This window comes from Papio anubis, chromosome 7 (genome assembly GCF_008728515.1).
Source record: "Papio anubis isolate 15944 chromosome 7, Panubis1.0, whole genome shotgun sequence".
Lineage (NCBI taxonomy): Eukaryota > Metazoa > Chordata > Mammalia > Primates > Cercopithecidae > Papio > Papio anubis.
The window spans coordinates 44,643,137-44,667,783 of NC_044982.1; the positions used below are offsets into that span (position 1 = coordinate 44,643,137).

At 38.6% G+C, this 24,647-nt stretch overlaps 1 protein-coding gene across 1 annotated transcript in view; it reads right to left on the reverse strand.

The window, feature by feature from the left end:
* The window catches only part of SYT16 (synaptotagmin 16), a 241,183-nt gene extending 227,918 nt beyond the window's left edge, over positions 1-13,265 (reverse strand). Inside the window, 2 exon segments of the mRNA XM_003901907.5 lie at positions 10,644-11,426; positions 11,429-13,265. Of these exon segments, the coding sequence (XP_003901956.3) occupies positions 10,644-11,426; positions 11,429-12,023 (1,378 nt within the window). The 5' untranslated portion in view covers positions 12,024-13,265.
* Between the last annotated feature and the right edge of the window lie 11,382 nt (positions 13,266-24,647).

Genomic DNA, 24,647 nt, shown 5'->3' on the forward strand with positions numbered 1-24,647 from the left:
ATTTAGAAAGCAAATGCAATGAACTGCATATTTCAGAGTGAGTGCTAGGAAGCTGTTCAATCTCACAGAAAACAAGTTTTTTCCGGTTAAACGCAACCTGAAACAAGTATCAGTACTCTTGATTTTATATGTATGTTAGCATTTTTAACAAAAAAGCAAAATTATGCAAAATGAATCCTGCTTTTCCATTATCGACCTTCATCATAAATTCAGGAAGATGCCCTATTGAAATAAATATCCCTAGCAAACACACACTCACACACACATGCATGTGCACACACACATGCACACACACACATGCAACTCTATCAAACATCTATAATTCTTTTTATCCACCCGTATCTGAACCTTAGGTTAGAAGTAGGTTTGGGAAATTCCCCAACCTAAAAAGGCAGTGGTCACCTCCCAGAATGACTGCAAAAATACCAAAGACTTGCTTTCCCAGCTTCCTTGGCACCTGGGACAAAGGAACATGGTCTAGGCACCACCAATCAGACATACTCACCCCAGTGTACAGAGATCACCCAGTGTTCCCTCTGGGAACAGAGATGCTACAAGAAATACAGAGGCCCCACAATGCAGGGCTGGTGCAGGCATGCATGGTTTGGTCCCAATGGCACCTGGGGTGCAATCTGCAGCCTCTAGTGCTCTGCAGTAACAGGAGTGTCCACCAACCCAGCTCTGCAGGCTGACTTGGGCTCTCTCCCTGGCTTCATGGCTACAACCTGGCTCTCCAGCCCTCCCAGAAATCTGTGAACCAAGTAGCATCTTTTAAACAATTCATTTACTGCTTAAATCAACCAGCACTGGTGTTTATTGACACAACAAAAACCTTACATGAGAAAAAAATTTTTAATGTTTTAACTACATGAAAACAAATAATATCCTTGAAGTTTTTGTTACCCTTCAAAATTTTCCATCTCTTTCCTAATTCTTGAGTCTCCAGTCTTTATTTTATGTACACCCAATCCACATAAATGTCTCTAATTCCCAAAGATTCCCTGATTCCTCACTTTCAACTAGGAATGTAACCAAACATAGAAAGGTCAAAGTCACAGAAGGAAGATACAGGCTGACACAGCCATTTTCGTATAAGACTATTCCCCAAGGATCAAGAAGTATTACATGTATACTCTAAAGCCATAACACTGATATCAGGTGATGCACAGAGCAGCCCTCATCAATTTTGAGCAATGCTTCTCAAACTGTAATCTGCTTATGAATCTCATGGCAATTGTGCCAAAATGTAGACTGATTTAGCAGGCCTAAGATTCCACAGCTCTAACAAGCTCCCAGGCAGGTTACTGGTCCACAACTGCACTTTGCATAGCAAAGTTTTCAGTGCTCAGGTAACTATTCCAATGTCCCCAGAGAGAAAAAATTCAGTGTGTTTTCTTTCCATTTTCTGGAGCTCATCTCCTCTACTTTTCCTTTTAATTTTATATTTAGAATAACCAGACTCTAACGTGGCAATACATTCCATCATTTGGCACATGCCTCACACCAAATGGAAAATTTCTTATGTGCAAAATGTTAGAACATGTTAAAAAAAAATCTTGCTTCATTGGCTCTGAAAATGTTAAATTCTATAAAACTAGCCTATTTAATACAAGAGCCATTTATGCTTTCAGTTTGGATACTTTAGAGAACATTGTCTATTTTATGGTCCCAAAGAGTCTCATCTGGATGGACACTAATTTTTTTTTTCAAATATAAATTAAAAGTATGAAGACTTATCTTTGAAGCACTATAATACCTGGGCACAAAGGTGTGATGACACAAGAAAGAAATACTCTCAGTACCTTGTCTGATATAAAAACATATTGTGCATGTACAGTTGTTCCTCAGTATACACAAGTGATTGGTTCTAGGGCCCATCACCCCCTGCATATACCAAAATCCACATACACTCAAGTCCTGCAGTAGGCCCTGTGGAACCCACTCATGCAAAAAGTCGGCCCTCCAGATATGTGGCATTCGCATCCTGCAAGTACTGTCTGGTGGGAAAACATCCATGTGTGAGTGGATCCACAGAGTCCAAGCCCACATTGTTCAAGGGACAACTGTATTTCCATGTCTCACTTTCCTCTCCTGAACTTAATAGAGTTTTCTACAGTAATGTCTTTGAAAGGGACTGCCCCTTGTCAATAGGAACAAAATTGTTTTGCAAAATTCTATGCAACTAGAGTTCATGGTTCATATTCACCGTCCTCTATAAAGCTGGTGCCATCAGCCACTCTTACCTCCAAATTCACCTCCAAAATTGGCCATTATATTTTTCTATTTCTGAGTATTAATCTGAGCATTTTTCTGAGTATTAATTATTCTGTGTATTAATGCAATTACTGAAGGCAGAATATATTCTCCTTTACTGAAAACACTGACAACTCCTCACTAAACATATCCAAAATTTCACGATACATACAAAAATTTTAAAAGGTCCACCATCCCGTTTTAATACCTCTAGAAAGAACTGTAATCAGTTATGGTTTCCTAGAAGGCCACACATTAGAGGAACACATCATCCTACTTTTGGCTATCATAACATGTAGTTCTGTTTTTTAGATGATGATGGATAGCTTAGATTACTGGTCAGAATAGGAAATGGTTCATTAATTAAGGACATTTTTGCCCTCCTGTGAATATTCACCCTTGGGGTGTTACACATGAATTCTCTTCCCACTTTGCTCACTTTGTACCTCCCCTACTCATGTGAGAAAAGGATTTTTAAAATTTAAAAAATGCATCAAAGTTAGGCTATGAATAAATGTTATTCACAAAAGAGATTCATTTTCAGATGAATATTCTGAAAAATGTCAAGCTCCATGGCCAATGGGCATGGGCAGTAAGTACAAAGGAAGGGGCCAGTGGCAGCTAGGGCTCTGGTGGAAAGACAGTAGGAGAAAAACGAAAGATGTTTTGTTAAGGAGAAGCCAGGCAAACCCAGGGTGACAGAAAGAGGCCTGAGATGAGCCAGGGAAAAATGCCTATCCATCCTCTCACCCCATTTCATTCCTGATTGGCTGTGGCATGGTGGTTTCTCTTCAGATTATAGGAAAAGCCTATAACGCTTTCAGGGAAAGAGTTACACTTTTTCAACCAAGGACTCTCCAAGCTTGCAACAGCAAACACTAGGGCCAGTTTGAGATCATATTCTTAAATTTCACAGGTTTTTTACAACTCATGGGTCCTCTTTTCCCAGGAAGGATCTATCTACAGTCAATATTTTAGTTGGCCCATTCTCAGTAAAACATTGAACCCTCTTTAACAAATGATTGCCTTTCATGAAAAAAACCAAACAGATAAGGTTAATGAATTTGCTTCTGGATACATCCTATCCTATCTATGAATACAATGTTTTAGTATGAGTCTCATCTGTATTCTACTCAAAATCAAATTTTTGTCATTGTAACTGCTTACTAGAAAAGATTAATGAATTATTTTTACCAAAGTATAAACAATGTATGCAAAACTAAACACAGTCAATAGAGATTGAATTAGGCATCCAAACAGACAAGAGCTAACTCCCTGCCCTGAAAGAGAATAAAACAAGAGAAGCCATGAGTTGTGATGAGGGGAGCTGAACCAACGTCTGCATTTCCCAAAGCACAAAACAGAGTAGAGAGAATTCTATATGGGATGTCCCCTGGGTCTTAGCAGCCCAACACCTTTCTACTCAGTTCCTCTTCTCAGTTACCACAGAAAATAATGAGCAAGAAACTGTCTTCTCTTGAGAAGAAATAGGAAGGGGCGGGCAGGAAAAGCACAGTGAAGAGTTGAAACTGCTGAGATCCAGTTAAATTCAGGTGAACTAATGCAGGGAGATCTCAAACATGTTTCAAATCAAGACTTATCTTCAAATTGGCTGTATTAAGAACTTTTAAATTTAGATAAGACAGCCCTAGGTATGATGATATATTAAGGGAGAAAATTGTAAATAAACCAGATATCCAAAACTAAGGGAAGACCTAGCATAAAAAAAGATAAATATTTAAGAGGATTGATATCCCAATTACCCTGACTTGATCTTTATACATTATATGAAAGTATCAAAATATTGTATGTACTCTAAAAATAGGTACATCTATTATGTATCAATTAAAAATATGTATTTACAAAGAAATAAACAAAAATAAGGGAAGAGTTTATGAGTATGCATTGGGTCATTCATTAAGCATCAAGCAATGCTATAAGACAATATATCAAATGCTTATAATTGTTTTAAAATCAGGGTATGAAGCTGCATACATAGTGTGATTGAAACTATTGATAACTACTATTTACTGAACACTTCATATTTTATTTTCAATCTCTGCTACAATAGTGCAAGGAAGGTACAATTATCCACACATTTTACAGGTAGGAAAGTGAGTCTTAAAGATGATAATATTCCCAAGATAAAAAAAGAATTAAAAATGGAACACTGATAATAAATTGTAGGGTCAAGCAACTCCAAAGTCTCATTTTACTAACAATATTGCCTAAAAACTTCACGGAGGACAAAAAAATATTGAAAGAAAATGTGCTACGATAACACTTCACAGAATGGCATTTTATATCCTTTAATATGTTGTCTATAATGTGGTATTGTTTTTATAATTATTGTAATTTCATGTGCAAAAGTTAGTTAAGGACTCCAGCTCTGATCATAATATAGTAATAGGGGTTAAATTTCTCTTTCTGCCTTAAACCACCACAACACTGGACAAAATATATAAAGTAATGGTTTTAAAGATGCAGGAAAGCAGGCAACACTAAATGGTGTTCCCTGAGAGAAAGAACAAATAAATAAAGTGATCCCTGTGGGTGCTCCAGTTCACTGCCTGGAGAACATGTCACGGAACAGGGAAGGGGAGCCAAACAGACCCAGAACAGAGTCTTGCTGAGTTGAATAGAAGCAGCGTGGAGTTTGGGGAAGCCACAGTGACTAGAATTTATGGGGTAAAGCACTGCAGAAGAAGCATTCACAGACAGGATTTCCTTTGAGTCTTTGAGTACAGATCAGCACATGTGTATTAAGAAACTAACAAGACAAGGGAAAGAACCACCAGAAAGGTACAATCAAAAAATCCCTAGAGCTCATGAAAAGCTGGAAATAAGTTATGTTGTCACTAGCCAGTGGGCAAAAAATACTAATATACAGAATATAAAGTGGGATACTTAAAGGCTGATTGCCTCATTAGTAGGACCAAATTAGCAGTAGATTATGGGATGATTTACACCCACCTAAAAAGGTTTAAAAGCAGGTTTCAACAAAACTAGATGAAGTCAAGTGGCCTTAACTGCCTTCCAGAACATAGCCAAAAATACTTAAAGAAATAAAATGAAGCACCATCCAACAATATAAAATTCACAATATCTAACATCCAACCAAAAATTACCAGGCAGGCAAAAAAGAAAAATGGGGAGTGGGAGTGGGAGGGATTCAATAACTAGAAACAGACCCAGTAATGACAGAGATTACAGAATCATTAGACAAGGTAATTAAAACAGCTATTATAAATGTACTCCACAAAAGCATATTAAGAACAGAAATGGAAGATAAAATGGGACATAAATCAAATTTATGGAGATGAATAATAAAATAACTGAGATGAAAAATACACTGCATGAGATTAACAGAAGATTAGGCATTGTAGAAGATTTAGGGACATGAAGACATTGCAATAAAACCTAAACAAAATAAAACACACAGAGAAAAAAGACTTTTAAGAAAAGAAATTCAAAAGAAGACAACATCATGTGGCCTACTATACATATAACTGGAGTCTCAGAGAAAGGAAGTGTAGCAAAAATATTTGAAGAAACAATTGGTCAAAAAATTTTACCAATATGAAGAAAATTATAAACACATATATCCAAGGAGTTTGGCAAACCCCAAGCAGAAACAGTAAGAACACCAAACTAAGGTACATCATCATCAGGTTTCTAAACAAACAGTGACAAAGAAAAACTGAAAAGTAGGCAGGAAAAAAAAAGACATCACATTACATACAAAGGAACAGCAATAAGAATGTCAATATATTTCTTATCAGAAACAATGCAAGTCAAAAGACAGTGGAACAACGTATTTAAAGCAATTAACAAAATAGCTGACAAACTAGAATTCTATACCTAGCAAAAATATCCTTCAAAAATAAAAGTAAATAGTTTTTCAGACATACAAAAGCTAGAAGAATATATCATGAGCATCACTGCACATAGTAAAGGAAGTCCTTCAGTAGAAAGCAAATAATACCAGATGGCAATTTGTATCTACACAAAGGGATGAAGAGCATCAGAAATGGTAAAAGAGTGGGTAGATATAAATTTTTTCTCATTTTTAATATACTTTAGAAGATAACTTCTAAAACAAAGATAATAACATATTGTTGTGTGTCTTGGTCAATTTGGGCTTCTATAACAAATTAGCAGACTGGGTGGCTTAAACAACAAACATTTATTTCTCACAGTTCCGTGGGGTGGGAAGTCCAAGCTGAAGACACTGGAAGATGTGTCTGGTTAGAGCATCCTCCCAGGATTGCAGATAGCCATCTTCTGGCAGAGAGCAAAAAAAGAGAAAGAAAACTCTCTCATGTCTCTCATAAGGACCCTAATCCTTATGGGTTTCCCATAAGGGAAGGATCCATTCCTTCATGAGGGATCCATTCTCTTGACCTAATTATCTCCCCCAGCTTTCACCTACAAATGCCATCACACTGGGCATTAGGCTTCAACAGGTGAGCTGTGGAGGGATACAAACATTCAGTCCACAGCAGTTGGGTGTATAACATATGTGGCAGTAAAATTTACAACAACAACACAAAGACCAAGAGAAAAGAAATAGAACTATACAATTTTAAGGTTCTTAAAATATGTGGGAATCACTGTAATATTATTTGAAAGTAGATGATGATAAATTTAAAAGTTATACTGTAAACTCTAGAGCAACCATTAAACAACAACAAAAAAGGTAGAGCTAATAAGCCAAAAAAAAAACCTAAAACATAATATTAATAAATTTTCATTTAATCAAAAAAAAGAAAAAAAAAAAAAAAAAAAAAAAAAAAAAAAACAGGTAGAAGACAAATAGAAAACAAATAATAAAATGGTAGGTTTAAATCCAACCTTAAATGGAAATAGTCTAAACTCACCAACTAAAAAAAACAGATACAAAATTGGATAAAAGAACAATACTCAACTATGTATGCTATCTACAAGAAATAAACTTCAAGTAACAAGACAGAATTATTACAAGTAAAAAAGATAGAAAAAAGATAAACCACACTAAAACTAACCAAATAAAGCTGAGTGGCTATACTAAGGTCAAATTTCAGAATAAAACATTACCAAAGAAAAGGATCATGTCATAATGATAAAGGGAACAGGTCATCAGGAATATATAATAATCTTGAATGTTTATTCAGATAATAAAAAAACTTCAAAATGCACGAAGCAAATGCTGATGTAATTAGAAGGATAAATGTATAGATTAATTCATAAGTATTGTTGGATATTTTAATGCCAGAACCTCAATAATTGATAGAAAAAGTAGACAGAAATTCAGTAAGGATTTAAAACACTAGAAAAACACTATCAATAAAATTAATCAGCATTTATAGAACAACCAACAAAAGCAAAATACATTTCTTATAAAGTGAACATGGGACATTTACCCAGACCATAATCTGGGCAACAAAACAACACATTTAAAAGGAATCATCTCATACAAATGTTATTGAAAGAGAGTTAAATAAGAAATCAATAATAAAAAGGTTTCTAGACAGTTCCCCCAAATATTTGGAAACTAAAGAACATACTTATAAATATTCCATGATTGAAAGAAGTCAAAAGGGAAATTTTTAAATTTTTTGAAACGAATAAAAATGAAGACAAAATATACCAAAATGTATACATAAGACCAAGTGGAGTTTATCCCAATAATACAAGACTGATTCAACATTCAAAACCCAATGTAATTCAACATATTAACAGACTAGTTAAAGAAAACCATACGATCTTCTTGACAGATGCAGAAAAAGCACTTGGCAAAATCCAACATCTATTTTTGATCAAAACTTTCAGCAAACTAGGAGTGGAAGGAAACTGCCTCAACTTCATAAAGAGCATCTATGAAAAATCTACAAGCAACAGCAGACTTAATGGTAAAAGACTAAATGCTTTTCCCCAAGACTGGGAGCAAGGTCATCCTATTCGACAGTACAAACTTGTTAAATCGCTTCTTACGTCTTTCATATTTTTTATGCTGATGTAAATAGTATTTTTTTATTATAAATAGTAATGTGTTTTCATTGTAAATAATATTGTTTTAAGTTAATTGCTAGTATATAGAAAAACAATTTTTGTATATTTTCCCTTGCATCTTTTTAGACTCACTTATTAATTCTAGTAGCTTTTATGTAGATTCCAATTCATAGTTCAAAGCATATGGGTCTTCTAGATGCTGGGTATGGGGAAATTCACTGAAAACAAACTAGCAAAATTCTCACAAGCCACATGAGGAAATGAGTCACTGTGAGGTCAAATCAGCAAATAAAGAATTTTACTTCCTCCTTTTCAATGTATATGCCGTTTATGTCTTTTTCTCAACAAATGTTAATGTACAAACAAGAAAATCCAGGGAGAATTTATTCATAGAAAATGGTGAGTTAATTCTAAAATTTACATGGAAATAAAATGACCTAGATTACCCAAAACAGGATTGAAAAAAAGAAAAAGTGGAAGGATTTACACTACCTGATTTCAACACTTATTATATAAAAAGCTACAGTAATCAAAGCAGTATGATATTAGCATAAAGATATACATATAGATAAACAAAAGAGAAAAGACACTCCAGAAATAATCTCAAACATATATAAATAATTTTCAAGAAAAATGCCTAGGTAATGCAACCGAGAAAGGATAATCTTCAACAAGTGCTATTAAAATAATCACATGTGCTTATGAAAAAAAATGAGCCTAGACCCTTAGCTCACAACATAAGCAAAAATATAAAATGCAACACAGATCTAAATGTAGCATCTAAAACTATAAAACTTCTAGGAAAAAACATTGGAGAAAATTATTTTGACTCTGGGTTAGGCACTAAATATAAAAGAAAAAACAATAATTGGATTTTATCAAAATTTAAAATTTTTACTCTCTAAAGCATGCTGTTAGAAAAATTAAAAGGCAAGCCACAGACTACAGGAGAATATTTGTAAAACATATATCTGACAACTCGTGTGCACATTAAAGAACCCTCATAATGCAATAATAAGACAAACATAATTTCTAAATGAACAAAAGATTTGAACACATACATTACCAAAGAAGAGGTACAGATGGCAAATAAGCATATGAGAAGATGGTCAATATCATTAGTCACTGGAAAAATGCAAATTAAAACCAACATGAGATATCTTCTTATAACCATGAGAATGACAAAAATAAAAATAAATTGATGATATCAAGTATAATAGAGGATGTAAAACAACTGGAAATGTCATACATTGCTGGAGAGAATACAAAATGGTACAGCCACTATGGAAAACATTTTGGCAACTATTTTTTCCTTTCTCCCGACCCCACTCTTCCTTTCTTGGCCATTTTTTTTAGAGCTAAATGTGTACCCATCTACCATATAACCTAGCAAGTCAACTCCTAGGTATTTACCCAAGAAAAATTAAAGCATATATCCACACAAATACTTATACATGAGGATTCATAATAGTTTTTTTTTCAGACTAAAAAGGTGGTTTCCTTTATTTTGGTAAACTTTAAAGATCTCATTTTGATACTACTTCAAAATGCCAAATAGAAAGACCCACTTTCTGAATAATTAAAGCAATTTACATTTTAAACATGTATTTCTGTAAGATGTATTCTATCATCTGAAATATTAATAAGATCCAAGAATTTCTTAACTAAACAGTAAACTGATCATAAGTATATAATCTGTGATCAATTTCATAAGACTAAGTTTGCTGCACCTTAATTCCAGGTATAAAATGATTTAGAAAGCATTTTGACTGCGGGAGGTAGAAAATAAGGACAGGTAAATGATCTGTAGTTTAAAACACAAAATCCTGTCACGTTACATCTCACATGTTCAAGAGACCCTCCATGTGCTGAAAAAAAATCATGGTTCCCAGAAACAGTTAAATCCATTAACAAGTCATCCAGCACAAAATAATTTTTAAAACTCCTTATAAAAAAGGAGTCCGGCCGGGCGCGGTGGCTCAAGCCTGTAATCCCAGCACTTTGGGAGGCCGAGACGGGCGGATCATGAGGTCAGAAGATCGAGACCATCCTGGCTAACACGGTGAAACCCCGTCTCTACTAAAAAATACAAAAAACTAGCCGGGCAAGGTGGCGGATGCCTGTACTCCCAGCTACTCGGGAGGCTGAGGCAGGAGAATGGCATAACCCCAGGAGGCGGAGCTTGCAGTGAGCTGAGATCCGGCCATTGCACTTCAACCTGGGTGACAGAGCGAGACTCCGTCTCAAAAAAAAAAAAAAGGAAGACAAAAAAGGAGTCCATGTATTCACAGATACTGTAGAATCTCCAGCTCCTATGTATATTACCGAAAAACGCAAATAAATATATCTTTGCGGTATTATAACCATACACTTCTTTCCCATCAGACTGTACCAGTCACCTTCGTACTGTGGAAGTGTTCCATCGTTTGGGGCAGCCCAGGCCATAAGGTCCCCCACAATATTCCAAACTGTTAAAGAGTCTAACTCTTGAGCTGCTGATGAGGCCTGGAGGATCTTCACGGCTTTCTGTGATTCATTTCCCAGTCTGTAAATCACATAAATGGGGACAGCAGCCCCTTCTTGTGTGCCCTGCTTCCCTTCCCAGACTTCTTCTCTTAAGAGCTTCAGGCTCTCCGCATCCCTGTGTTCCAAATATTTCAGAGGGATGTGTAGGGCATGAGACAAATGACAGATGTTCTCCTCCATCTGAGGCCTGATATCCAGCCTCAGGTTCTGGTGGGGTGCCCCAGAATCCAGAAGTCACTTATAGTCGGTGACAGAAATATGCCCCTCTGGGCTCAGTAACTGCAGGGAGTGGCATTTATTGGTGGCTGAGGAGCCACAGAAGGCTTTATAGTCCAGCAGAGCAGTCACAGCGGGCCATTTCCCGCAAGCTGCACAGTCGAACCTGCGGCTCCGCAGCCGAATACAGCAGAAATGCCCTCTCAGGGCATCAAAGAGCAACAGGCCGCCACTGTGAGAGGGGCCGAGACTCGCAGCGATGTTCAGCACTTCCAAAGCCTGCAGGCAGCCCGGGACCCCAGTTACGACACGGAGCATCCTGCGGTCCGCGCAGTTGGTCACTGTCTCCGCTGGGGGTGGCTGGGGGAATATGCAGCGATAGCAAGGCCCACCGTCATAATGGTAGACTGTGATTCGGCCCTCGAAGCGCAAGGCACTGCAGACACTAGGGGCCAACCCGCCGGCACACATGCGTCATTAACCAGATAGCGAGTGGGCACGTTGTCCGAGAAGTCGGCCACCACATCATATCGGCGGACCGGGTCTAGGGTAGTGGCTGGCATAAGGGCCTAAGTGTACCGCACTCATTCCACCACCAAACTGAGGCAGCGCCGCGAGGCGGCGGCCGAAGCGGCCTTGGCCAGTCCAGCCAGTGCCTCGCCATGTAGCACTTGGTGGGCCAGGTTGCTCATCTCTACCACGTCACAGTCCACAAGGCCAAAGCGGCCCACGCCGGCCGCTGCCAAGTACTGCGCCAGTGGACAGCGGAGCCCACCGCAGCGCACGACTAGCACGTGTCCGTGCACGCCCAGCTCGGACAGCACTGACTGCCGGCTATAGCGCAGAATCTCATCTCGGGACAGAGCCGACTTCGGCGGTAGCGGCAACACCGGAACCACTCGTTCTGGCTGCGGTTCCTCCTCCGCCAAAAGGGCCGCCGCCAGCTTCTGTTTCAGGGAATTCAATTCCTCCTCACATTGGACAACTTCAGTCTGTAAGGGGAGTACCTCCTCCCAGGTCATAACAGTTTTATTCATAATAGTCAAAAATTTGAAACAACCCCAAGTCTACTAGTTGGTGAATGGATAAACAAATTGTGGTCTATTCATACAAAAGTATATTCCTCCACATAAAAAAGAACAAATTACCAGAATAGTCCACGCAGTATTGAAGAACAAAGTTGGAGGACTGATACCACCCAACTTCAAGACATGCCACAAAACTGCAGACAATGTAGCTTTGGTGAAAGAATAAATTGATCAATGGAATAAAACAGAGAGCCAAGAATTAGACCCACATACATACAGTCAACTGATTTTTGACAAAGGAGCAAAGGCAATACAATGGAGCAAAGATAATCTTTTCAACAGCTGGTGCTGGAACAACCAGGCATTAATATGCAAAAAAAATGAATCTAGACAGACATTTCACCCTTCACAAAAATTAACTCAAAATGGATCACAGCCTTAAATGTAAAACACTAAACTACAAAACCCCTAGAAGATAACACAGGAGAAAATCTAGATGGTCTGGATTTGGTGGTGATTTTTTAGATGCAGCACCAAAGGCACAATCCACAAAAGAAAGAGTTGATAAGTTGGACTTTATTAAAATTAAATATTTCTGCTCTGTGAAAGATAAAGTCAAGTGAATGAGAACATACGCCATAGACTGGAATAAAATATTTGCAAAACACTATCTGATAAAGAACTGTTATCCAAAATATACAAAGAACTCTTAAAATGCAACAGTAAGAACACAAACAACCTGATTGAAAAATGGGCCAAACACCTTGCCAAAGAAGAGGCGCAGATGGCAAACAAGTATGTAAAAAGATGTTCCAGATTATATGTCGTCAGGGAAAGGCAAATGAAAACAACAAGATACACATGTATAAGAATAGCCAAAACCCAGAACACTGACAACACCAAATGCTTGAGAGAATGCTCTCGTTCACTGCTGGTGGGAATGCAGAATGGTACAACCACTTTGGGAGACAGTTTGGAAGTTTCTTACCAAACTAAACACACTGTTACCATATGATCCAGCACTCATTCTCCTTCACACTATAGCATAGTGTAAACATAACTTTTATATTCACTAGGAAACCAAAACATTTGTGTGACTCACTTTATTGAGATACTTGCTTTATTGCAATAGGCGGGAACTGAATCCCCAGTATCTCTAAAATATGCCTATGTTAAGAATTCTATCAAACAGGCTGGGCGTGGTGACCCACACCTGTAATCCCAGCACTTTGGGAGGCCGACGTGGGCAGATTGCTTGAGCCCAGGAGTTTGAGACCAGCCTGGGCAACATTAGTATTTACCCAAAGGAGTTGAAAATACAACTCCTTAGTATTTACCCAAAGGAGTTGAAAATATACGTCCACACGCACACACACAAAAAAACTGCACATGAATGTTTATAGCAGCTTTATTCATAATTGCCAAAACTTGGAAGCAACCAAGACATCCTTCAATAGGTAAATGGATAAACAAACTGTGGTGAATCCAGACAACAGAACATTATTCAGTGCTAAAAAGAAATAAGCTATCAACCCATGACAAGCCACGGAGGAAATTTAAATGCATATTACAAAGTGAAAGAAGCCAACCTGAAAAGGCTACATACTGTATGACTCCAACCATATAATATTATGGAAAAGACAAAAACTGTGGAGACAGTAAAACTATCAGTGACTGCCAGAGGTTAGAAAGGGTAGAAGGATGAATGGGCAGAACATAGAAGATGTTTAGGGCAGTGAAACTACTCTGTATGATACTATAATGATGAATGCATGTCACTATACATTTGTCCAAACTCAGAGGATGTACAACACCAAGAGTGAACCTTAATGTGAACTTTGGACTCCGGATGATGACGATATGCCAGGGTAGGTTCATCAGTGGTAACAAATGTTATCAGTCTAGTGGGAGATGCTGATAATGAAGAAGGCTGTGCATGTGTAGGGGCAAGGTGTAGGTGGGAAATCCCTGCACCTCCCCTTTAATTTTAGTGTGAACCTAAAACTACTCTGAAATATGTCTACTCTTTAAAAGGGAATAAACATTGATGCACACAAGAACAATGATGAATCTCCAAAGCATTATGTTAAGTGAAAGAAGCCAGACACAAAAGATGACATATGATATGATCCCATCTATATAAAATTTTAGAGAAGACAAAACTATCACGATGGAAAGCAGATCACTGGTTTCCAGGGTCCGGGAAGTGGGAGAGGAGATTGACTGCACAAGGGGACAAGGGAAATTTTTGGCATGAGAGAAATGTTCTACAAGATGAATGTGGTGGTAGTTTCAAAACTATACATTTGTCAAAAGTTATAGGATGGTACACTTAAAACTGGTGAACTTTTGCATGCAAATTATACTTTAATAAAGCTATAAGAATATAACAATAAAGCACACATACCTCACTTTATTGCACTTCATTTTATTGTGCTTTGCAGATACTGTACGAGTGTGTGTGTGTGTGTGGTTTTTTTTTTTTTTTTTTACAAATTTCAAGTTTGTAGCAACCCTGTATCAAGCAAGTCTGTCAGCACTATTTTTCCAAAGTTCTCACTTTGTGACTCTGTGCCAGTATTTTTTAGCAATAAAGTATATTTAATTAAGATAGGTATTTTTTGCATATGATGCTATTGTACACTTAATAAACTATAGCATAGTGTAAACATAACTTTTATATGCACTGGGAAACCAAAACATTTGCGTGACTCACTTTATTGAGATACTAGCTTTATTGCAATAGGCGGGAACTGAATCCCCAGTATCTCTAAAATATGCCTATGTAAGAATTCTATCAAATAGGCTGGGCGTGGTGGCCCACACCTGTAATCCCAGCACTTTGGGAGTCCGATGTGGGCAGATCGCTTGAGCCCAGGATTTTGAGACCAGCCTGGGCAACATGCTAAAACCCCATTTCTACAAAAAATATAAAAATAAGCCATGCATGATGGCACATGCCTGTGGTCCCAGCTACATGGGGGGCTGAAGCAAGAGCCTGAGCCCAAGAGATCAAGGCTGCAGTGAGTCGTGTTTGCACTGCACTCCAGCCTGGGCAACAGAGGGAGACCCTGTCTCAAACACAAAAAGGAGATTATCCAACAGAAAGTAAAAGGCATCTGTGATTCAACCACAGTTACTACCACAGTTAAGACTTCTGTGCATTAAAATGTTTGTATTTTTACCAAAAAAAAAATTAGTAAACTTTGCAATTTAATTTTGCAAATTGGTAAGCGTTTTTCACTTAACATATCCTGAACATTTCTGTGTCCGTAAAGAAATAGAATGACAACATGACCTCTAATGGCTACAAAATAGTCCGCTGGAGACATACAAAATAATTGATTCAGATTCCCTCCCACTTGGCGAGCAATGTTGTGATGAATCTCATTATCAGGAATCCCACTCTCTGATCACCACCATTCATACTTCTAGTTCACTCCTTCCTGGTCCTACATTCCAACCCCAGCAAACTTGATTTTTCCTGGTCCTAGATTCCATCAATTCTACCACTTTCTTCACTGCCTCTCGCCCTCCTCGTGACTGCTTTCTTCTTCCCCCAGCTTAAAATGCCATGATCAGTCTCCGTACACCTCACTGACATACTTCCTAAACACTTGCATCTTCCCACTGCATTAGACCCACTTAGCAAAACCACACCCTGGTAAAATCCAACACTCACTGTATCAACATAGCTAAACAAGGCTGGAGAAAAACACCCTTGAATCGAATGGCCTCACATGAAATTCATGGCCACAAGCCTCAGGTGGATCCTCAATGCAGTGCAGCAATCTTTCTACCTTTCCCTACTCCATTTTCTCCCACTCTCTTGGCCCAGTGCCTCTTAAACTATCTGTTGTGAGGACTAGATGTTTTTATTTCCAATCCATTATAGACCAATACTTTTAAAAAATACAACAAAAATTTTATAGCAGTGTCAAGTGCTATAAAAGTTTCTAAAAGCTTACTCTCACTTTCTGTACTCATCTCCTGGCAAGTCAGTAACCAAAGGCTCCCCAACTGGCCACTTGGTGCATTGCAATCCTAGATGACAAATCTCAAACTGCCAGCACTTCCCCACCTTATTCACTCTCAGTTGATCATCTTGCTTCCTCTTTCACTAAAAAGGAATGAAAGACAATCAGTTTTTACTGATATGCAAATGATGTTTACAAAGGTTGTTACTACACTCTGATAATTGTTTCTGTGCTGCTTTGCAAAAAATGAAAACTAAAAATAAATCACACCCAAACAAATACAGGCTAGAATCATTTGTTGTTGTTGTTGTTTGGAAAGAAGCAGTTCTTGCAAAGTAGCTTTGTTACTTGTAGCAAACTGTATACATAAAACCTTTTTGCAACCTATAGTAACTTTTTCCAAAGATTGTTACCTATTTCATGGTGGAACCATTAAAACATACTGAACCACAGAGGAAAGGACAACTATTTAGCCTCATTGAGGAGAAGGGTACTGTATATTTCTGTGGCAACTGTATGTGGGTACATGGACAAGGTCTGTCATCTATTTAGGGACTTGTTTTATATGCCCCCGACCTTATCCTCATCCTTTTGTTTTCTTTTGAATGTACTTTTCCAAAAAAAAAAAAAGAATTATAAAATTATTTCAACCTTAGAACCTTAAGATGCCTTCAAATGGATATGTTAGTCCTTAGGGAGTCAATATGTTGCTGCTTATTTAAATACAGTTCGGTTGGAGCCCCAAGTGTGCCAACCCCACACTTCCCAGATGCCTTCATCTTCCTGTGAGCACCTGAGCTAGGAATCTCAGGTGACTGAATTCGGTTTACAGTGCTGAGGAGGCTACATTGTCTGGGGTATATATCCAGGGGTTCGCCATCTGGTATCAGAAAATTTAGGACACAGATATACATGAGTAGTTTAGGAGCAGAGGTTTAATAGGCAGAAGAAAAGAGAAATAGCTCTCTCTGTCGAGAGAGAGGGGTCTTCCCAGCGGAAAAGATGGGCTGGCTGTGGATGCCCGGGATTTTATAGTCAAGCTTGAGAAGGTGGTGTCTGATTTAGGTATGGCTCACAGATTGGTTCAATCAAATGTGATATTTACATAGCACGCCCAAAAGCTGCTCTCCCCACCCTAATCTTATTATGCTAAGGAACTCTCCGTGTCTGGCCGCCATCTTGTCGCTCTTTACTGTACACAGGGCTGGCACCTACAGGAAGACGGAGCCAACATGTCTAGTCCATAGTTCCCGCCAGCATTCACCAGTGCAAGCTCCCAGCTTCGCTGTCTATGTCTCTAGCTCGACTTTACAGGCTGCTCTTTGTTACAAAATGATTTGGGGCTGGCCAGGCACGGTGGCTCACGCCTATAATCCCAACACTTTGGGAGGCGGGTGAATCATGAGGTCAAGAGATCGAGACCATCCTGGCTAACACGGTGAAACCCCGTCGCTACTAAAAATACAAAAAAAAATTAGCCGGGCATGGTGGCGGGCACCTGTAGTCCCAGCTACTTGGGAGGCTGAGACAGGAGAATAACGTGAACCCGGGAGACGGAGCTTGCAGTGAGCCGAGATCACACCACTGCACTCCAACCTGGGTGACAGAGTGAGACTTTGTCTCAAAAAAAGAAAAAAAAAGACAGAAATAAAAGAAAAAAGAAAATGATTTGGGGCTGCTTTTCATTAAAAGGAAAAGCCTTACCAAGGACTCCCCATAACCTTACTATCTGCCCAAGTGATTTCTTCTTAACCCCTGTATCAGTGCCTACTCTATTGAAAAATTAGGTTTTCATTCTTGAGAAGAAACTTATGGAAGGACACGTTTCCTATCACAAGTTCACATACTAATTTTTTTGTTTGATTGCCTTGGTGCAACTTACGCCAAGAAATCATAAAGATTTTTTTTCCTGGGTATTTCGTGAAGGCTACGAAGTTGGAACAGGCAAATCCTGGGTGTGAAAGCTTTGTCTACCTCATTTATTTTTTATTTTTTGTAGTCATAGTCTCTGCTTTCCTCTTTTAAGACCATTGAAGTATTCCCAGGCCCTGTCTTAAACTTAAGAGTTGATGTGTTGGTAGGAAGAACTGAATGTGCAAGATGATTTTTTATTCCATTTTTTTATAATCTCCTTTTGTACATGTAATAATATTGAACCTATGAATTGTTGTTGCTCTAATGGTTTAACGGGAAAGGAGAAAGAAAGATCCTAACTTCTGGGTGGAAAAGTCTTTCCCCTGTATGCGGAAGGCCCTGATTGAAATGTGGACCTAAGACTGTTTGCCAACTTTTGTCTCTTAGTTATTGCATCTTGACTTTAGGATTCCCCAATTTTTTTTCTTTTTTTGCCAAGCTGTGCCTTTCCTTCTGGAATTGTAAGTGAACACAACAATAGTACCTGCTTACCTGTGAAGTGGATACTGTTACAGAGAACACAATAGTGGCTCTCTCACTTTTGAGATGATAATGTCATGTGAACGTATGATCTACAGAGAAACCCCTGTAATTGTACCCACAGATGCTGTCTGCTGGAAAATAAATTTAGACTGTTTTTTCCCCCTGTCAAAATGACAGACAGACAGACTATCAGAAGGGACCAAACTTTCCTTCCATATACTCTTTCTTCCCTTTTATTGGAGATGAATTGTTTGTGTTACCATCTTAGGTCAAATCCTCCATTTAGGTACTGGATTCCAACCTCTCTTCTACTCAGAGACACTGTTCCATCAATTCTTTCTCTCCTGCATCAGAGATTTTTCCCTTTCTACTGAGTTATTCCCATCAGTGTACATGCTATTATTTCTCCCATCTTAAGAAGAAAATCTCTTGCTCCCACTTCCTCTCCAGCCTCTTGACTGCACTCTCCTTTAGTACTGTCTATATGCTCTTTCCAGCCCTTCTTCCTTAACCAACTCCAACCAGGCTTAGCCCACCACTCCATTACATTGCTTTCTCAAGGTCACTAGGGAAACCCACTTTGTAAACTCTGGCAGTCAACTGTCAGTCTTTGAAGTAGACGCTTTCTATGGTCCATGTCATGTTCCCTGGGCCCACCTCTAATTTCAGCCGTAGCTGCAGATGGTTCTGTGCTCATTAGCAGCATTCCTTAACAAGCACCCACCTCACCTCTCTCTACTTTCAGCCTCAAGGTTTTGCCCACAGGAGCTTGCAAATCCCGGAAATAGAGAAGAGTTAACACTCTCAAGAAAACCCTCAGCCAAGGGGCAGACCAGACACATGTCCCAACTTCCCACTGTCTCAGCAGAAAATTGTGGCTGGCACTTTACATCCTTCTTAGATGTCTCGATGGAGCTGACCCCACAGTCTAGAGCAACCATCTCAATCACACGCCCTTTATTGGCTTTCCTCTTCCACTATCTCACTTCCCTACTCTCTCATTCCAGTTCCTGGGATCATCTCCCAAATAAATACCTTGTCCATCATCTCTGCCTTAGAGAACCCAAACTAAGATGATCCTCATCTAACTTATCAACCACATTTGACATGATTGATCATTCTCTTTTTTGAAGCAGATTTTTTTGGCTTCTAGGATATTAAATAGCATATGTTTCCTCCTACCTCACTGACCACTCCTTCTCATCCCTGCTAGTTCTTCCTCCCTAAACTCTGGGTCCTTGGCCACATATCTCCCATGCCTATGCTTATTCCATTGGTGATGTCAAATCATGGTGTTCAACATCACCCAAGTGCTGATGATTCCCATATTCCTATATCGAGCCCAGATCTTTCCTTTGATCTCCACATTCAAACACCTAATTGCTTATTCAGTATCTCCAATAGGATATTTAACAGACATCTCAGACTTGGTGTTCCCAGAATGAAATTCCTGATCTCCACTCCTCCTCAAGCCTCACCTGCCCAAACCCACTCCTTCCACAGTCTTCCCCTCTAAATTTATAGTGTCTCCTGCCCTCCAGTGTCTCCAGGCAAAAACTTCAGAATGATCTTCAGTATCTCTCATACTTCAGTCTATCTGCAAATCCTGTCCGTTCTATCCTCAAAATAGTATGTATTAAATAATATATGTGCATACGTATAAAATATTATATTGGAGATAAGTGTGTGTATATCTCCAAAATCTGACTATTCTCACCATTTCCACTGCTACTCCCCTGCTGCCATCATCTGTTGTCTACATTCTACCTAACTAGTGCCACTGTCACCCATCTTTAGTCTATTGTCAAAGCCGCAGCCAGAGCAATCCTGTTAAGATGTGTGTGTTATTATTGTATGGGAGTCTAAGTCTCTTTGTAAGTCTCTAAGGACTTGCTTTATGAATCTGGGTGCTCCTGTATTGGGTGCATATATATATAGGATAGTTAGCTCTTCCTGTTGAATTGATCCCTTTACCATTATGTAATGGCCTTCTTTGTCTCTTTTGATCTTTGATGGTTTAAAGTCTGTTTTATCAGAGACTAGGATTGCAACCCCTGCTTTTGTTTGTTCTCCATTTGCTTGGTAGATCTTCCTCCATCCCTTTATTTTGAGCCTATGTGTGTCTCTGCATGTGAGATGGGTCTCCTGAATACAACAAACTGATGGGTCTTGACTCTTTATCCAGTTTCCCAGTCTGTGTCTTTTAATTGGAGCATTTAGTCCATTTACATTTAAGGTTAATATTGTTATGTGTGAACTTGATCGTGTCATTATGATATTAACTGGTTATTTTGCTCGTTAGTTGATGCAGTTTCTTCCTAGCATCGATGGTCTTTACATTTTGGCACATTTTTGCAACGGCTGGTACCAGCTGTTCCTTTCCATGTTGAGTGCTTCCTTCAGGGTCTCTTGTAAGGCAGACCTGGTGGTGACAAAATCTCTAAGCATTTGCTTATCTGTAAAGGATTTTATTTCTCATTCACTTATGAAGCTCAGTTTGGCTGGATATGATATCCTGGGTTGAAAATTCTTTTCTTTAAGAATGTTGAATATTGGCCCCCACTCTCTTCTGGCTTGGAGAGTTTCTGCCGAGAGATCTGCTGTTAGTCTGATGGGCTTCCCTTTGTGGGTAACCCTACCTTTCTCTCTGGCTGCCCTTAATAGTTTTTCCTTCGTTGCAACTTTGGTGAATCTGACAATTATGTGTCTTGGAGTTGCTCTTCTCGAGGAGTATCTTTGTGGCGTTCTCTGTATTTCCTGTATTTGAATGTTGGCCTGCCTTACTAGGTTGGGGAAGTTCTCCTAGATGATATCCTGAAGAGTGTTTTCCAACTTGGTTACATTTTCCCCCTCACTTTCAGGCACACCAATCAGACATAGATTTGGTCTTTTCACATAATCCTATACTTCTTGAAGGCTTTGTTCATTTCTTTTTCCTCTTTTTTCTTTAGACTTCTCTTCTCACTTCATTTCATTCATTTGATCCTCAATCGCTGATACTCTTTCTTCCAGTTACTGAAGCTTGTGCATTTGTCACGTGTTTCTCATGTCATGGGGAAAAGATTCCCTATTTAATAAATGGTGCTGGGAAAATTGGCTAGCCATAAGTAGAAAGCTGAAACTGGATCCTTTCCTTACTCCTTATACGAAAATTCATTCAAGATGAATTAGAGACTTAAATTTTAGACCTAATACCATAAAAACCCTAGAAAAAAACCTAGGTAATACCATTCAGGACATAGGCATGGGCAAGGACTTCATGTCTAAAACACCAACAGCAACAGCAACAAAAGCCAAAATTGACAAATGGGATCTAATTAAACTAAAGAGCTTCTGCACAGCAAAAGAAACTACCATCAGAGTGAACAGGCAACCTACAGAATGGGAGAAAATTTTTGCAATCTACTCATCTGACAAAGGGCTAATATCCAGAACCTACAAAGAACTCAAACAAATTTACAAGAAAAAGCAAACAACCCCATCAAAAAGTGGGCAAGGGATATGAACAGACATTTCTCAAAAGAAGACATGCGTATAGCCAACAGACACATGAAAAAATGCTCATCATCACTGGCCATCAGAGAAATGCAAATCAATACCACAATGAGATACCATCTCACACCAGTTAGAATGGCAATCATTAAAAAGTCAGGAAACAACAGGTGCTGGAGAGGATGTGGAGAAATAGGAACACTTTTACACTGTTGGTGGGATTGTAAACTAGTTCAGCCATTATGGAAAACAGTATGGCAATTCCTCAAGGATCTAGAACTAGAAGTACCATATGACCCAGCCATCCCATTACTGGGTATATACCCAAAGGATTATAAATCATGCTGCTATAAAGACACATGCACAGGTATGTTCATTGCAGCACTATTCACAATAGCAAAGACTTGGAATCAACCCAAATGTCCATCAGTGACAGACTGGATTAAGAAAATGTGGCACATATACACCATGGAATATTATGCAGTCATAAAAAAGGATGAGTTTGTGTCCTTTGTAGGGACATGGATGCAGCTGGAAACCATCATTCTCAGCAAACTATGGCAAGAACAGAAAACCAAACACCACATGTTCTCACTCATAGGTGGGAACTGAACAATGAGATCACTTGGACTCGGGAAGGGGAACATTACACACCGGGGCCTATTATGGGGAGGGGGGAGGGGGAAGGGATTGCACTGGGAGTTATACCTGATGTAAGTGACGAGTTGATGGGTGCTGACGAGTTGATGCATGCAGCACACCAACATGGCACAAGTATACATATGTAACAAACCTGCACGTTGTGCACGTGTACCCTAGAACTTAAAGTATAATTAAAAAAAAAAAAAAGATGTGTGTGTTAGATAACATTATTCTGTTATCAAAACTCTGCATAGCTTCAAATCTCATTCAAAGTAAAATCCAAAGCCTTCCTGCCAGTTTCCAGGGGCCATCCTGTCACAACTGGCTGTCCATTACTTCTCTAACCTCTCTCCTCCTGCACTCCCTTCCACCCGCTCTGCTCCAGGTGGAGTGATCCCCCTGCCACACCACATACACTCCTGGCTCCTCCTTTTTATATCCTGTTGCAGACATTGGGGATAACATTTGAGTGGGAAGATACAAAATTCACATGTTAATTTTAAATGTTACTTGTGAGAGTCTTTTTTTTCAGCTGAGTCAGTTTAGATTTATTCAAACCACTCAGGTTTATTACAAAAGGACTGTACCCTTTCTCATTGGTCTGTTGGATTCTGCTCCCAAATCATGAAGAAGTACAAAAACTTTGCCTAGGCATTATAACTGATAAATAAATAATAACATAATTACCACTCTACTCTTATGGTAAATTATTTTTTATGATAGTTTCTAGTAGCTTAATAGTCATCCTGTTAAATACACATACAGATAGTCCCCAACTTGGATGGTTCAACTCAAGATTTTTTTCAACATTACAATGGTGCAAAAGCAATATCCATTCAGTAGAAACCATACTTTGAGTACCCATAAAACCATCCTGTTTCCCACTTTCACTACAGTATTCCATATATTACATGAGATATTCAATAATGTATTATAAAATAGGTTTTGTGCCAGATGAGCTTGCCCAACTCTAGGCCACTGTAAGTGTTATGAGCATATTTAAGGTAGGGTAGGCTAAACTATGATGTTTGGCAGGTTATGTGTATCAAACACATTTTCGACTTACAATTATTTTCAACTTATGGTGGGTTTATCAGGACACAACCCCATCATAAGCCAAGGAGCACCTGTGTACATCTGTAGTTCCATGCAAAATTATAGTCTAATTAATCCACCAATAGGTACAAGATAAGCTTGCTCCTTTAAACTTCCTTAGGAAATTAACTTGGACTCAGACAGCATTAAATAGATTCTGAAAATGTCAACATGCCCTAAGTCACCTTTTGACTTGAAGAACTCTGTCTTTGATTTGTAGTTAATGAATTATAAAAAGAGAAAAACTTTCTGGACACCAAGCTAACAATCAATAAATTTATCTCGGTCCTTATAGATAAAGTACTCATATAAATTTGCTTCCCCATTTCCAATACAAGCAAGTGTGATGAGAGAAAAACCCAGGGTGCTAGATTTTCACCAATATGAGACAAGCAAAAGAAAGATCCCACAAGTCCTTTTCTATATAGAGGCAGGGTGGGAGTGGAGGAAATATTCACTGTGCATGCCATGGGCTAAGCTAGTGGGGAAAAAAAAATAAGCAACAGTTTTTATAAACTTTAGATAAGTATGGAGAAAATTACACTGCAAAAAACTGCTGCTGCATATGAATGTACACACACATATATACACATGATAAAATAACCATGAGTGAGGCGTATGTTTCTAGGGAGTCAATCAATGTTGGGTTCCTTTCTTTCCTCACTTTGCTAAATTGGTCAAAGGAGTCCAGGGAAACCAGTTTTCTCTCTAAACAAATGCACAAGAAGGACTCCCAGATGGGCTGACTTTCTAGGTTGGCAAACCAAAGCGGTGACATTATAAACATTGAACATGTGAAAAAAGGAAAGGCGCAAGCAAAAGCCAATCCACTTACTATTTCTTACTAGAGTAATAGTGACAAGGGCCTCTGAGAGAGGTATAAGCGTGCATGCACGTGTATGTATAGTATGATTTTTAAAACTAGGTAAAGTAGTATAATAAAAATTAGGAAATGCCAAAAGAGATTTTAACATCATTGGAGTATATTTTAAATTTTTTCATTCAACAAATTAGCACCTTTTGAAAAAAG